At 46.7% G+C, this 16,831-nt stretch overlaps 1 protein-coding gene across 4 annotated transcripts in view; it reads right to left on the minus strand.

Moving 5' to 3' along the window:
- Window positions 1-13,152: 13,152 nt before the first annotated feature.
- The window catches only part of PLEKHF2 (pleckstrin homology and FYVE domain containing 2), a 33,799-nt gene continuing 30,120 nt past the window's right edge, over window positions 13,153-16,831 (minus strand). For all 4 annotated transcript variants that reach the window (XM_005445387.4, XM_055706545.1, XM_027814256.2 and 1 more), the window contains exon 2: window positions 13,153-16,493. In XM_005445387.4, coding sequence (XP_005445444.1) covers window positions 15,730-16,479 — 750 coding nt within the window. In that variant the 5' untranslated portion in view covers window positions 16,480-16,493 and the 3' untranslated portion in view covers window positions 13,153-15,729. The remainder of the gene's footprint in view (window positions 16,494-16,831) is intronic.

Consider the following 16,831-nt stretch of genomic DNA (forward strand, 5'->3'; position numbering starts at 1 on the left):
TGGGTTAGGCCTGGCTCTCCTTCCCCAAAGAAACAGTCTCATCAATGTCAAGTGCTTCTGGCTGTTGTCAGTGAGAAGCAAGTCCTGGTCATTCCACTTTTGCTCACTGCTGATGATGCGCTGCCCACACAGCAATGGTGAATATTGCGGGTGTCCAGCCATGAGCTCAAAATTAAAAAAGCCTTGTGGCTGCACGGCCACAGCAGTGAGCCCAACCCTCCCCGTGTGCCGACAGATGAGGAGCTGCCACTGCCAGTGGGCAGCACGTGGGGACTGTCCCAAAGGAGCTGCTGTTCGCAGCAGTGCTGGTTTCTTTGCTCTCCAGAATTTCAGAAGGTGAGCCGTGAAAGAAGGCATTACTTTTGGATCCAGGCTGGTTTTACTCACTCAAGACCTGAAACTTCAGGAAGATTGTATACACATGTAGCTTTGCCTTGTAAAAGGACAGTCGTTCCATGGCTTTAAGCAGTTATTTTGCTTGGTCTCTCCCTACTCAAAACCTGGCCAAACAGCTGTGCAAAACAGGCTGTGGACACTTGATGGGGTGCTGCGAGGTTTTTTGGTGTTTAGCCAGACACCAGCTTGCCCTTGATGAGTGATCACTCACCTAACGATGAGGCTGTGTCAGGTCTGGATGTTAGAAACTGCGGTTTGACTCCCTACATGCTTCGCCGCAACCACAAACACGACTGGTATGTTTCAAAGTGGGTAGGGATGGTTTATCACACACTAATGCAGACTCAGATTCTTCCTCTAAGATGCAGATAACTTCGCATTAATTATACTCCCAGGTGCAGGTCTCATCTAAAGTCCAATTTTCTCTGTTAGCAGCACAGAGCAAGGCTAGGGCCAGCCCTGTGCTGGGGGGTGAGAAGGGGCTGAAAGGCTACGGAAACGAAAAGCTTCATGCATTTTCTACCATATTGTCCTGATTTTCTGCTGTAAACTCTGGATGCACCTCGCCCTGCAACCTCTTCTGTAAGCCAAATTTTTGCAGCAGATAGCTCGCTTGGCCAAGCGACTAATTGGGACTTTATCCCGGCAGGTAATGGCACAAAGGCAGCCAGACAATGGCACGCCCCCCAAGATCACCCATGGTGAAGGGCTAAAAAACACGTCTCACCTACACAAGGAGATTCCCGTGGGGTGATGTAGGGTGCAGGGAGACACACCTGCGCAACCAGCTGCCAAAGTGGTTACAAGAAGGGCTGGGAAGTGCATGTTCTTACCACTTTTGAAATAGAAAAATCAGATCCCAGAAAATTTCTGTTTCAGTCAGGTTGTTTAAGCTGACCAGAGGGAAAAGGGCTGCCTGAAGCAGGGGGCTGGGCTTTTCATATGAATTGTGCTGGTGCTGGGCTCGACTCAAGGTACATGATGGAAAGCTGAAGGACAGGGGTCAGCACTGGAAGGAGACACGCTCACAGCCAGTCCCCAAACACCAAACAGGGATGGGACTCAAAGGATCCAGCCCTCGGTCCTGATGGCACCAGGGATCCCATGCGGCACCTGAGCACCTGCAGCCAAAGCAGAGACCAGTGGTGCTGGCAGGCAGGACAGGGCAGGGACCGCATCAGCACCAGCTCCAGAGGAGCACCAGACCCTCTGCTGCATTAGAATAGATGAGCAAAAGTGGTCACTAGCGGAGCCACTCCAGCTTCTCTCTCAGACAGTGTTTTTTTGTTAGCAAATTATTACTAATTTTTACGTTCTGACTTTCTACAAAGCTATAGCTTTGTTTCCTTCTGCCTGGTGGAGAAACCACTCCACCAAGAGAAATGTCCAGGAGGACAAGAGTCATCCCAGACCGGGCTGACCACATCTCAAATCCTTGTTCTTTTTTTTTTTTTTTTCTTTTTTTTTTTTTTACCAACTTTACCTTCTGGTTCTCTAATCTATCTTCCCTTCCTCTTTCTCAGCTCACTTCCAGACATTTCTCTCCATTTTTCCCTCTGCAGCCCCTTCCCTGGCTGTCCTCCCCTGCCTTTTTGCATGGCTGCTGATCCTCAGCAGTACAAATGATGGCCTCATGTGCCCCCCCTGTAACTCGTACCTCTCAGGCTCAGGAGCTATACTGCAGGCTTGTAGCTTTTCCCTGTCTGCATTTGAGCAGGCAGCAGTTGAAGAAACTTTCTGGACCTCGGCAGGAACCCACACAGTGCCTCCAGCAGCGATCACACCACCAACAGCTGCCCCAAAGGGAGAGGTTGGGTTTACCCAGGCCAGCCCCAGCACTCTGCTGCCAGAGTTTTGCCAATGCAAGATGCTCCTAAATTATTAAACGAGAAGAGGGGACCACCTTGTTTAAAGGCCTTGTACTTTTAGGCCATTGTGCCATTTGCGATGGAGGCCAAGGGCGAGGGACTTAACCAGGGAGGAGAACCGGAGGCAAGGACAGTGAAGATGCACCCAAGGTGGCAGGATCAGGCTTTGGAAAGGGCTTCAAAGCCATTAGCTACACTGTGGCTTCAGCAGGAAAGATACCAAAACTGCCAAATAAAAGAGAAGATAAAAAGCAGGAGCAGGGTAGTGCCTTGCACACAGCTGCCATCCCTCAAGAATTCAAAGACAGCAACTCAATGCTCAAAAAGCAAGAACTTACATATAATACACTTGGGCTCTTTATCTCTCCTTCAGATTGGGGAGCCTTTAGGGTTCTGTTTCAGTTTTCCTCCCAAACCACTTACTGCATAATGGCATCTGACATTTTGATGTACTTCATATTACTCCGGGGAGGTGGAGCTTTAGAAAAACACCGAATATATCAAGAGCCAGCAGCACCGCTTTCATGGCCCTCTGCAGCCGGCTGCAATGCTCACAGCCTGCGAGGGGGTTCCCCCGCTGCAGCTGCCAGAGCAAATTAACTGTCCTGACTTCTTCGCCGAAGGGGAAAGCTGTGCAGTGTTACCAACCCAAAAGAAATTACAGCAGAACGTGAGAGGGGCAGAATCTGGTCGGGAAGGAAATTAATGACCGGCCGTGTCATTCACCCCTCACCCTTTTGTGGAAGCATCGCTGAAACAGCACACAGCCCTTGCGCCGGGGGATATTACAGCATCGTCCTGCCTGCCCGCGGACAGGCACCCAACCTCGCTTCGCATTAGGCAAACGGCACTATATTGCTACCCAAAAAGGAACGCACAGCACTGCCGGCAGTCTCTGTATGCACGGCCTCCAGCCAAACTCCTGCCTTCTCCACGGGCTGTTCTCATTCTTGGTTTCTCATCCAGTTTGTGCTTCCATACTCAGAGGCACGGTTTCAATCAGGTCTTCTGAAGAAAGCAACCCTTCTGCCCCACACCACACACACACACCCCTAAACATTTTTTGAATCTGCTCACCATATCCTCACATAATTTGATAAGGAAAAGAAAAAGTAGAAGCCTTGCAGAAGTCTTGTGAACTCAGAGATAGTGAATAAAGATCTTGCCATCACCCCCACCGCAGGACAGGCTGATAAATGAAGCCAGCCTGCAGCAGGCATCAGGGAAACCCACAGCAGAGCACACCTCCAGAAACTATGTCTCCTGGCTCACAGGCTGCCTATTTACAGTACTTCTGTACAACTCTTGCTAGGGACAGTTAGAGCGTTTCAGAAACACGTGCAGCATGTCTCTCATCCTATGCGGCAACAGCTTTGCATTGCAAACAGCGGCTCTAGCACTACATGTCAGCTACGTGGGTACCAGCAGGGCTGAAGGGCTTTACGGAGAAAGGCCCCGGAGGATACAGTGTCTCTGCACAATGATCAGCAGATGCCCTTTGTGCCACAGAAAGCACGGCATAAATAAGGTTATGGCAATGAGCAGTTTCTTCTCCATGCAACACAGTCTCCCTGTGATGTTCTCCACACCCATGTGCCTGCTCAGTTTGAATCATGAGCCTTCTGTCTGATTTCCTTCCACGATAAGGCTTTTAATAACTAACTGCATATACAACAAAGTAAATATTCAACCAGCTCAGAGCCAGATTGCAGATCAAATATCTTTAAATCTTTCTTCTTTCCCTTTTAAAAACAGAAACCTACACATGGCAGCCTGCAGGGGAGAAGATTGCTCGCTTAGCACTTCCCTCAACTCATCAGATAAATAAGCAACCACCAGTTTTGTGCTTTACAAAAAATAGGCAAGGCAGCTGCTCTGCAGCACACCCTGGTAACGTGCTGGTGAAGAGCTGGATGCCTGCTGAAGTCTGGCTCCTTTCCTGCACTTGCCTTTTAGCGCTGTCCTCCAACCCGGCACACTGGCGTGCCAGCATGGGCTACCCGAGCTGCCCCTGGCTGGGAGAGGAGGTGGGTGCCATCTCCTGCGTCCTTCCCCACCAAGCGGTAGGGCCGCATTCATACAGACTCAGACTACAGAAAAACTCTAGAGAGACTGTAGCTACAAAGCCCAGGCTCAAACAGAGGGAGGAAAGAGGGATCAAGAGACACATCCTCTTTCCTGGTTGTGGATCCCGCAAAAGCGGGTGCCAGCCCCAATGTGGGATGTCCCTGGGAGGACCAGCCAGAAGCCAACGTCCACCCGTTTCTGCAAACCACTGGGGCTCACCAGGAGCACCTTCTGCAGGGCAAGGCAGTGGCTCATGGCAAGGGGGATAAACTCCCCTTCCCCATTACTGGGGTCATTTCACCTAAGGAGGGAGGGACACAGTCCTTATCCAAACGGGAAATGTTGGAGAGGGTTTGTGTCTAGCCTCAGCCTGACATTCAGCAAGTCACAACTTCATTGGTGTCCCCATGCCAAGCAAAACGATAGCCAGCACACTCTGCAAAGTGCTTTGAGACCACTGGAAAGTTACTTTATAGGTCCTCTCACGCAGGTGAGGAAACTTTTATTTACAAGAGCAGGCAAATCAGACCTGCGAATGGCACGTGTTTGGGGCTGAGCAGTCGTGCTCGATCTGGACCGGCACTTTGTTGCAGGCAGCAAATCCAGGATGGGAATGAAATCTTAAAGCTTCTCCTCTGTGAAGAGTTGAAACTTGAGAAAGAGGAAAAACCTAAAATTAACTCCACACCGCTTAAGCACAGCTTTGGCTGCCCAGCAAGTGTTAGTGGCTGCTGTGACTGTCCCCCTGCCTCTTACTCTGGTCGAGTAACACGGCTGGGTCTCACCAACAGCTCAGCTCTGGTAGCACCAGGCCCCAAACAATTTCCCCACAGGACAGGTAACAAGTGGCAGTCACTTACCTCCAAGTGTTTTATCAAGGTGCGAGCTCCTGTTTACGGGTTTCAAGTAAATTGTGCATTTGTGTCCACGTTAGTTGTATTGCTACATTTGCTGTCGGGCCCACATGGATAAGGATTCCCTTAAAGGGTTTTGACTGTTATTTTTATTAGGAATTGTGTCGCAAAACCAACTAGCAGCACCTACAAACTGAATTTTTCCTCCTTGCCCTCAGCTTATAGGCAAACAGCAGAAACTGGCTGCCCTTCCCCTCCCCTCTGTACCTTTCCTGCTTTCCCCTGCAGCATGCTAGGGAAAGGGCAGCCAATTTTCTTTTGCAGCTGCTCCTCTGTGAATCCCTTGGGAAGCAGCCTCCATTTTCACACCAGGTGCAAGTGTTCCCTTATCTGTGGTTGCTCCCTGGGATGGAGGAGCTGCCCTCCCTCACAGTTGCAAGGGCTTTCATGCCTTCGCCTCAGCAGAGCGCATCGAAGCAGAGGCATTGCACTGCCCTTGCCTCGGCACAAGGAGAGGACAGAAAACAGCAACAGCACAGCTGCTGGCGAGCTCCCCACTTCACAGCCACTGACCACAGCGGCTCCCGCAGCCCCCACTAGCCCACCTTGTTCTTAGGACAAGCTGCATTGGAAATCCATTAAGCACTGGTCAAGGGAAAGGAGATCAATAGCATCTTCGATAGAATCAATGAATCTAGGTAAGCAGGGGACTTAAAGGTTTGGGGGAGGGTTTCTGAAAGCACTGAAGAGCTTCCATGAAGGCTGCATTGCACACTGCACTGTGAATTAGGCTCCACTTGACCCCAATCATATCCCTGGGAACAGCCCGTGCGCAGCCCAGGGACACGGCCATGGTCAAGCAGGCAGCTGAACCAGGCAAGTGTCATCTGGGGGCAGGCAGGCTCTGACGCAGCAGGGATTTAGACCATTTAGAGCTCTGTGGAGCATAAGCTGCACCTTACATCCACCCGCTAAAAAAAGCCACTGACAGCCACTAGCAGCCAGCACAGCAAAGGCAGGCACAGCCTGGGAAACCCTTTTCGTCCCACCATGGCCTCTGCAACTCCCAGCACAAGCAGTTACTCAAATTCAAGAGGAAAATCCCACCTGCAGTGTTACCTTATTATTTGACCTTGGTTCAGCTACCTTCATGCCATTACACGTGAAATGTGCATAAAGCCAGCCCCAACTGCTTGGCTAACAACAAGCTAACAACTAACAGGAGTTCGCTTTAACCTGTACACACACTGCCTTCTCCCCACATCCCAAAACCCACAAAATGCAGCTCTTAACATCCAGGTAGCACCACTGTATGGGTCATGCACCCTGTACAGCGGGGGACTAATGCAAAGAGGAGCCTGGTGCAACTCTCCTGGAGCCACAGCAATGTCAAGGGTGCTCCCGGTGCACAAGCACGGTACAGGTGGGATGGATTTGCACCCAGGGTCCCAGCACTGTCCTGCCTCCCTGTGAGATAGCAGAGGATGCTGCTTCTGTGAGAAACGGGAGGTTGGACCTCATCACCAGCTCTCTGGTTGGTGAAGGGAGGAAACTGCGTACAGCAAAGGAGCACACCAACAGCTCCAAACCTACTCAGGGCTTCTGTCGCGTTGTCTTGAACCAGTTGTTTCTCTGTGACTCATCTCCCCTTCTCCTTTATCTGCCCTTTTTTCTTCCAAATGCGTTAGAGAAGGCAGGTCCAGGCATTTGTGAGAAGTGAAGCAACAAAGGAGCCCTTATCTCAGCACGATGCAGGGCTGTTTCCCCAAGAGCCCGGGTGTTGCCTTGCAGAGGCGTTGCAGCCCGGCGGGAGAAGCACCGCTCCCTGCTCCCGCAGCCTCCCTGCCCACAAGCCGGGCAACGCCTGCACCGGACACACTGCTTCTCCAGGGCAGACACGAGTGCCGAACGCCAAGGCAAATACCCATCCCGGTTTGCTTGGTGGTTGCTTGCTCCAAGCACCACATCCTCCCTCCGGCTTCTGGATGGTCGGAAGCATGGTCAGCGTTACAAGCCACGCCAGGAGGGTTACAGCTACTGCACCAGCCAGAATATTCCTCTGCCTGCATTAAACTGCTTTGGGCATTAAGGACAAACACATCCAGGTGAGGAAAGTCCTCCTCCCACTACCATAAGCTGTCCTAGTACCAACACCAACATATGTGCTATTTTAGTCGTAGGCTGACTCACAAGTGGGGCATGATGTGCTGGGGGTCACGTGCCACCTGGGACCCAAGCATCCCAAACACAGCAGGCTACACCAAGACATCTGGCACACGAACTCCAGGCTGGAGCAAATCAAATGATTGTGCTATGCTAGCAATGCCAAATCAAACTGACGTCAGCACTTCTGCTAGAAAACATAAAAATATTTACGAGGTTGGATACTAGTTCTCCCACCTAGAAAGAAATACTGTATGGGTGAGAACGCGTGGCAGAGCAAAGGGATGGCAACAAGGGGAGGGAAACATCCTTCTGTGGGAAAACCTCAGTGCAAATCAAGAAAATACCAACAACTTTTAGAATCTTTTCCTCCGTCTTTCCAAAACGATAAAAATATAAGCTTTCTCTTACTGTTTTTTTTTGGGGGGTGGGATGGGGTGGGGGTATGGGGGACAGACACATAACAACACAGGGGGGAACCAATAGAACTGGAATAAAGAATCAAGTTACCAAAAGTTTATAGACATAAAGCAGCACTTTAGGATCCAACTTACATGAGGCAGAAACACGCCCTGGCAGCAAAGGCGGCTAACAGAATCCCCAGCTGCATGGGGGAACGTACTGTCAGCAGGTCAAGGGAGGCGATCCAGAGATCCTTCCCTGTGCTCAGCACTGGTGAGGCCACACCTGGAGTGCTGGGTCCCAGTTCTGGGCTTCCCAGTAGAAGAGAGACATGGACATACTGGAGAGAATCCAATGAAGGGCCGCAAGGCTGATTAAGGGACTGGAGCATGTCTCCTACAAGGAAAGCTGGGAGAAGTGGGAATATATTCAGCTTGGAGAAGAGTAGACTCGAGGGGGACCTCACTGATGTGTACAAATACCTGAAGGGAGAGTGCAAAGGGGACAGAACCAGGCTCTTCTCAGTGATGCCCCGTGACAGGACCACAGGCAGTGGGCACACACTGAAACATGTTCCCTCTGAATGCCAGGAAACACTTTTTCACTGTGAGGGTGACCAAGCGCTGGCACAGGCTGCTCATGGAGGCTGTGGAGTCTCCACCCTTGGAGATATTCAAAAGCCACCTGGGTGTCCGGCTCTAGGTGGCCCTGCTCAAGCAGGGGCTTGGACCAGATGACCTCCAGAGCCTCAGCCATCCTGTGACTCCACACAGGTGAACAGAGAGGCATGTTTTTCATTCCCCTCCTACTTTACACAAGCAGAGTGAAAACAAGAGAACAGCTCACAGATTTTTCTACAGCCAAGGAGTCAGGTCAGTCCTGGCCTCATGTCAGTGGTATGATGCCCACAGGATGGAGGAGCAGAAGAAACCTTGCGTGGCCTCGTTGCTCCCTTGCTACCGCAAGGCAACCACATTATATACATTCTGTAGACCAACAAAGCTCCCTGTTAACCCTGCTTAGGCTGCCACTGCATGCTGTAATGCACAGTATCAGCCTCAAAATGGACAGAGGTGGGAGCTGGCCTTGGGCACTCGTCACCTGTATGCCAGGCGCTGACACTTGCGCAAGCGGGAGGACGACTACACGCAGCTCCAACACTCTTCTGACACAACCGAAACAGCTTCTCAACACGGGTACCGCCAAAGAGCACTGGATCCAAGACAGAAACTGCAGATAAAGCTTCCCGGGTGGCAGCTTCAGCGCCAGGTATTTATTGCTGAGCCCCACCTACACAACCAAAGCCGGGTGACACGCACAAGACATGCTGATGCTTGCCACTACAGACTGCAGTCTCTGTACTCGCTCTACTAACCAACTGCAAACTTCACCTGAACCCGTCTGCACCCCGGGGTGATCCTCCTCATACCCCCTCGCCAGCTCTGAGCTCCCCAGCCCACCCGGGTGGGGGCTGCGGGGGCACAGCCGTGCAGCAGAAGAGCACCCAGCAGTTCCGAAGAGCAGCTGTACAGCAGCCAGCAGTGCTGAGCACCCTGCTCCAGGGCAGATGGGCACAGGGCGTTTCAGACCCAGCATGGTTCCTTCTCCACGTATGGTTTTGGGACAGCACAGAAGCTACTAGTCTCCAAAATGACACTAAAGGAGCCTCTGGCACTTACAGCGGCTAAGGATCACACATTGCATTTTTCAGCATTAGTTTGCACATGCTGACCAGCAACAGGTGGTTGCTGTTTTTCCTTCCCAAATTATCCCTGTCCCTTGGAACAAAGGGTGACCGGGACCATGTTAGTGTTGCACTCATCTGCCACTCACGACACGCCGTCATCACCTGTAAGCCTGAAGACACTGGCTTCCACTATGCAGCACAGGGGGCTGCTTTGCTTTAGGCATGAGCAGAACTGCACTGCGCACATTTGAATCATGTTAAATATTTCCTGCAACAAGTAAAATGGGTTTATTCACAAAGGAGTTTTGCTTGGGCTTACCACACTTAGCTTCCGTTAAGGGAGGTTACAACCCTTTCCATTATGTGCACTACAAACACTAGGAAGCAAGTATCCCAGAGGGTAACTTTCCTCTGCTTCCAAAAATCACATGTGAGAGGAGCTATATCCATCACTAAAAGCCAAAAGAGAACTGGATTAAAAATGGGCTTTTTCATGTGTTCCTCCTTTTGTATGCTACTGTTTCGGTGCTGTTAAAAATATTACACAACTCTTGTTTAAAAGCTAGGTTGGTCCTTCCAACCTTTAAGAGTCTACTCAAAATGCCAAGTTATTTATATATAATAAAGGTCAGATCAGATGCATACAATGAGTAATACTATTACAGGTGACTTTTTTTTTTTTTTTTTTCCTCCCCCAATGGTAACTTTCAGCTTCAGAAGAAAAGCCTCAGAGCAGACTCAAGCCATCTAAGGCCAGTTCTCACTGAAGGTGGTTGCCTTTCCCTCTGCACCTGGCAGTAAGCTCCACAGCACTTCACATGCTTGCAACAGACTGAGAGGCCAGGTCCTCCCCTCCAGACACCGTTGGCTTTCTACTAGCACGCTCATTTTCTCAGTGTAGCAGTTAGCTCTGCTGTCTTCCATATTCCCAGCACTCCTGTACGTATCACACAACACACCCTAACACCGCAGCAGTGCTCACATCATCCCTGGCAGACAGGAGGGGTAGGCTCGGCCCTCAGTTATCCATCTTATCTTCCAGGGTAATACCCTGATAAAGCAAGTATGAAGCAAGTCAGGTGGGGAAGGAAAGAAACAAAGAAAGTGACCGTACCTATATATCTATACATACAGAAGCAGGTGTCCCAGCTCATTTTGGAGCTGTCATTCTGGAGGGGCTGCACATACCTGGACTGGGGCAAACAGGTACCAGAAGGAACCAAGTGCTATTTCAAGCAGACCAAGTAGGTCCCCTTCCTTCACTGTTGGACAGCTGATGTTATGCAAACCCATTACAAGCTCACAGGTTAGAAGTGCTCAACAGCAGCACCTGGCTCTATAAAAAGCAGCCCTCAAAGCCCTAACGCTTACTACAACACAGACTATGATTAAATTTGCATACAGGCAAAAGCTTTTGGAGAGAAAAATCTATATAGTAAATCCAGCCAGAAGCTAAAATGAATTGCTATCAAGTCACTCATGCCTGTAATACAGCTGACCATCAGCAAAACTGGCTACCTAAGGAAGGTCAACAGACACTCCTGAAGACCTGACTCTTGAAGATGTAAGCCCTTGAACTTATTCACATTATACCTCAGAACAGCTGAATAAAATGACCCCTTGCTTTCTGCCTGAACACCGCTTAGGCTGGGGGTATCATCTTGTGTAAAAGGATTTCTAAAGGAGGTTTCTTTTAGATACATTCTCACCATTTAATCCAGTTCCCCTCCCTACAACTGAGAACGTCCCTGGACAGATGGGGTGGCATTAGGTCTCTTTGTACCACCTTAGGTTTGGCGGCTGCTGCTGTTATCCGGTAGCTTTTTATGCTTGCAGAAATTAATCTGAGACAGTGTTTCTTAAAATACCAGTATCTAGTATTACTACCAGTTACTTGTATCAAGTTAACTGGAAATCTTGTAAATTTAAAACTTCATCACAATAGGATTATTCCACTTGGTGCATCTAACTGTTGTTTAGCCTGCCTAAGTGACCCTGAAATGCCTCCTGCTTCCCAGCAGATTATTTCACTGTGAATTCAATCCATTCACATCGGCAGTTTTTTATCCCAAATGCATTCAAATGCAATTGAAGCATTTTGATTTTTAGTCTGGGCACAGGTAGTAATTCAGATGATTAGAAAGTAATTTAGAAAGCGATGAATCTCTGCTGCAAAGACTGAGGTTCAGATTTGTTATTCCTGATTGAGCTTCAGAATATTTTCAGACGCACGCAGTACAGCAGAGCTGTCTGTCACTGTGCAGCAGACCCAGCGTTGCTGCGCTGCGCTCCCCGGCAGCTCCGAACTCGATCACAGCAAAGGAACAGAGCAGAGATTCTTTGAGGCAAGAGTGCCGGCTACCCGATGAGTCACGGGAGCCAGCACTGGCAAGAGACCGACCGCAAGCACAAACAAGGCGCTCAGATTTCACCAAATGAAAGGCAGTAAACAGCCAAGAGACTTTAATATTTACTACAATAATTTGCTACGGGGAGGGAAATCAGTACTCCCGACTCTTCCAGCTCTATCTGCTAACAGAACCAGGCACTCTTCTATCTGTTCAGTGAAATTACAGGAAAATACAAAAATACGATTCATAATCTGCTTCTACTTAAGCATTAACCAGCAACTATGATAACCACTGTTTCATCTGCATGAAGAGATTAGCTAAAGTATATCGCCCAGAGGGAAAGCCCCACATAAATACAAGGTTTCTGCATGTCATTTTCATAATCTGCCTGTTCGAGAAGAGACCTTAAAAGCCCTGCTGGAAACTCAACACTCATTAATCCACTCACCCATTTTGTTAAACTTTACTTAAATGGAGTAATAACGCTCAACCCTCACAGATTACTCATTAGCTACAGGAAGTTCAGCTGCATCAAACCTGAAAGGAAAACAGTCTGATTTATCTTAAGCTAACAACAGCAGTTTAGGTGCACAGGCTAAAATTACTAGGCCTCAATTAAAACATTCAGAAGAGAGACTTTTACCTTTCCTTTAGTATTTCCAGCAAATGAACACTGAAGTACCAGTGAAGAGTTGCAAAATTAACTTGGCTAAAGCCAGTAAGTACTTATATCTCCAATATGGCATCTTCTATAAGGCAGAAGCTGACTGCCCAGTCTTGCAAGAGATACACTGCAGGCACTGCTGCTGCTTTCATCCCGTCAGATTTGGAAAGCTTATCATCAAGAAAGAGCAGGTTAAGTCTACCATAAGCAAAACCAGAACATACAATATACAGGGACCAACTGTATTTAATCACTATTTTAAGATCTTAAGAGTGCAGAAGCTCTGGGAAAAGCATTAGGTAACTCTCCAGTTTGATACTACAAGCAATGTGATCCCCACTGACGATTCCATAGGGCCCAGAGCGGAGACCCCGGCACTGGGACTGGGCTGCTCAGCACCGTCCTGCACATGAAAGGTCCTCCAGCCTCTCCCAGTGCCTCAACTGGCACTGGCCCAACAAATCCCAAACTTTGCAACAGACTTGGTCATCCTGGTTTTAAACAGTTCCTCAAGTGCATGAGTGGCTTCTAAATTCATAACTACATTTATTTCCATTTTTGGCAATTTTCCATATTGCCAGTTTATTAATCCCTCCTGATAGCAAATAAACTTGCTGCTAAAACACTTGTCAAGATACAACAGTCACCCTATTTTCTGTCACCCTTGAAGGCCCAGTTAAAGAAAATTAAACACATAGGCTTGAAGCTACACCATATATTTGTAAATAAAATAATTTGACAGAACAAGATTACAAAGTACGAAACGAGCCCTTTCAGGAATTTTTAAGTACAAGAGAAGTTGATGTTAAGTCCATTTTGTAAAGTTTTAAACAAATACTACTGAGGGATAGGAGTATTACCATAAAATACTCTTATTTTTTTTTAATGCTTTCTCAAAAAGCTTGGACCATATACATCAATTTCAGATGAGAAATCCCACACGCACGCATTGGTTTGGTTACAGCTTCAGGGATCAGTGCAGCACAGTGCAAGTTTCATTCACAGATAAAAAGATATTTGAAGTAGGTACAAGAACATTCTACAAAATACAGGATGCGATCTAGCTCTTGGCAACCCTCTTCCCACCTCTAAAAAGTGCTGAAAACTAAGCACAACATACAGAAACAGGGAAAAATACACAAGGACAAGTTAATATTTGACAACTTAATAAAGAGGAAACAATTGCATCCAGAAGAAAATTGTTAGTCATTAGAAGGTATATACAAGGGAAGTTTGTACTTTGATTCTGTAGAAAAATCCTGAAACATAAATACTAAGAGAGGTACAGAAAGTAAGCACTATTAACTGAAAGTGCCTTCTCAGAACAGCCCATTTTCCCCTGCTGCAGGTCACCATTCCCTCAATCAGCTGGTCTTTCAGTATATACAATTATTTATTGCTTATCTGGCAATTTTACAGAATCTTCCTGGTCCCTAATCTCTTATCAGAAAGCATTTTCCCCTTCTTATGTTTATTTCAAAGTAGATCAAATACTCTTCAGTGCTTTTTAAAAAAAGAATTTTTAGAATTGCCCAAGCTAAAAATATTAACAGAATTTTCACCTGAAGCAATGTCTTACAGACTATTAGAGTGCCTTCTTAAAGATGCTAAGTGCACCTTTAGCTACCAGAAATCTCAGAGGGCTACAGCTTTGAAGTGCTCCACTAATTTTTATATTTAAAAAAAAAAGACTGACATTTACAGCATACAGAATGGGAGACTAGTGCAATATGCAGCATTGATTGTTTATTTAATAAATATTTAACCCAATTATTGCCACCCAAGGCAAACAGTGCAGAAATTGTCACTTAGAGATACAAAAGTTTAACTTTTTTTTTTATAAAGTCAGTTGCTACTATAGCCATACAACTATTTCAGAGGGTTTTCTGCTTCAAATTTGACACAACCATTATAAAAATATAGAAACATAGTATCTGGAGGTTTAACATGTCTCTGCAAGTCTAACTTTTACATTTACATGCAAACATGACATTTCTGTATTCAAGAACTGATTTAAAATAAAAATGAATACTGTGGTAGAGACATTTTCTGCACTGACGATTTCATTCTAGTTCTTAAATACATCTTTCTTGGTCCTGGGTATACATTTAGACTGAAATAACTAGCATCTTACATTTATCCTGAGGTCAGCTGTGTAAAAAGAAAAGCCAATTTTATAAGGTTACTTGCAGGCTTTTTGTTCAAAACATGAGGTTATTTTTAAACAAGCTAATCAAACCCTTAGGGGGGGGAACCCAACCCTCTCACCAATGTTTCAAGAAACAATTTAGTGTCATTTTTGGGAAATATTTCCAAAAACATATAGGCTATCACATCCAAATACTTTATCACCCAACTAAAATTTCAGTATGCATTTGCCGAACATGAAACTTAGAAACTGTTCTAAAAAGAAAACTTATAAATCCCCATGAAGAGTCACCCTAAGCTTCTTATCTCAAGATCCTGACCCGCAATGCAACTCCTGCAAGAACCAACCCGCTGAAGCCTGTGGGAATCCATGGAGTCTTTGGGTCTGCCTGCAGAGGGGAGGACATGTGATTCAGGTCTCCGGCACCCACCGCAGGGTACAGTTCTGACCTTGTCAAAGCTCCACTTTGAACACAGCAGTTATTTTCAATAGCACCAACAATCTCTCAGATACCAGCATCAGGCAAACACAGACAACACAGAATAGGTTTGTTTCTTCCTGAATCAGCACAACTGGTAGAAGGCACTGCTTGGCATAGGAAGTCATAAATAAGAGCAAAACAAGACAATTTCTAAGTTCTGTGACATTTCGATTTGCAAGTTATGTCACATTTCAACTTAATACATACCATGATTAGAAAAACAGGGTGTTCTAAGGGATTAACCAAAACATCACTGTTCCATGCATGCTTACGGTTTTTCTCCCTATATCCAAAAAACCCCACATAATGTATCAATATGAAGCATTAGGAAGTATGGGTTGTTAAATTAAGAAAGTACATTTTATTCTCCAACCTTCCACAAAAGTCTAACCTAGACGCAACTCAAGTATAAGAAGTTGGAAAATATTCTGATAACATTTTCAACAGTCTATCCCTGCAGAGGAATGAAAAAACTATTGTCTAGAGAATTCATAGATTGAGGCACATCGCAGTTGAAGCTATTCAGGCATATTTTATGGCTAGAACAGGATTTTTTTTGAGGAACCTCACTATAGACTTCCCCAAAAGCAGCTCCATATGGTTTGAAACACAAATTGCAACATGTGGAAAAAAAATATGTTTGGTCCTTAATCACTACTGTCTTCATCATCATCATCATCAGATACATCATTTAAAGATGATTTAGGTGAATGGCTGTAGGAGTCTGACCTAGTGGACTGACAAGCAGTCATCTCTCCGGTAGAAAGAAGATCATAGCAGAAGTCGCAAATTCGCACAGGCTTGGAAGACTGGCTCGGGAGAAGAAACCTCTTTTCAGAGCAAGGCCCACACACAACAAAGCCGCACTTGCGACAGTGGTGACGACGGTTGACAGGCGTAAATTTCGCTTTCTGACAGCGCATGCACACGGTGGCTTCCGAGTCCGGTACCCAGACAGCTGCATGTTCATTGCTAGGAGTCTTCCCGCTTTTGGAAAGCAAATCAGAAACACACTTATTTATGTGGTTCATCCACTCGGATTTCTCTGTAGCAGTGGCAGCATAAACCGCAAAAGACTTTGTTGGTGTCTTGATAAGCCACCCATTCCGTAAGTCTCCCTCATCCTGGATGGAATCAATAGTGACATTTTCCAGTGGGATTATGTGCTGTTTGTTGTACTTCTTCTTCTGGATGACAATGTTACCATAAACAAGAATGTCATTGAACAAGAAGAACTGCCTTGCTTTAGGCTTCTTCCTACACAGCTTTGTTAGTACTCCCTCTCCGATCAGAACACGACCAGGAATAGTCAGAGGTTGACCAGCTGCTCCAAAGCAGTTTTCCACTATACTTATTCTTCTAGTATTTGCCTCGCTGTTTGCCAAGCGATCCACCATCTTTCACAAGTATCCTAAAATTAGAAAGACAAGTTTGTTGTTAGAGCAGGACTGATTCAATAGCAGCCTTCCCTGAGGAAGGTACCAACCCCGCACTTCTTAAAATATCTAACAGAACCTGCTGGCTCAGTGGCATCAACTTGGGTTAGATTTAAAGAAGTCTTAACACCTAAGAATTTTTAGCAACTGAATAGTCTTTTTTTCGAAAGCAAAAATGTTCCATCCAGCTGACAGCTATCTTTACCACACAGACAGCACCTACAGCACTGCTCTTGAAAGCCTCTGGCAACAGACTAGAAGGCTTCCTTTCTAGTAAGGTTACTGTGTCCTGGTTTAATGCTCATGTTTCTCT

The sequence above is a fragment of the Falco cherrug genome, chromosome 3, assembly GCF_023634085.1.
Source record: "Falco cherrug isolate bFalChe1 chromosome 3, bFalChe1.pri, whole genome shotgun sequence".
NCBI lineage: Eukaryota > Metazoa > Chordata > Aves > Falconiformes > Falconidae > Falco > Falco cherrug.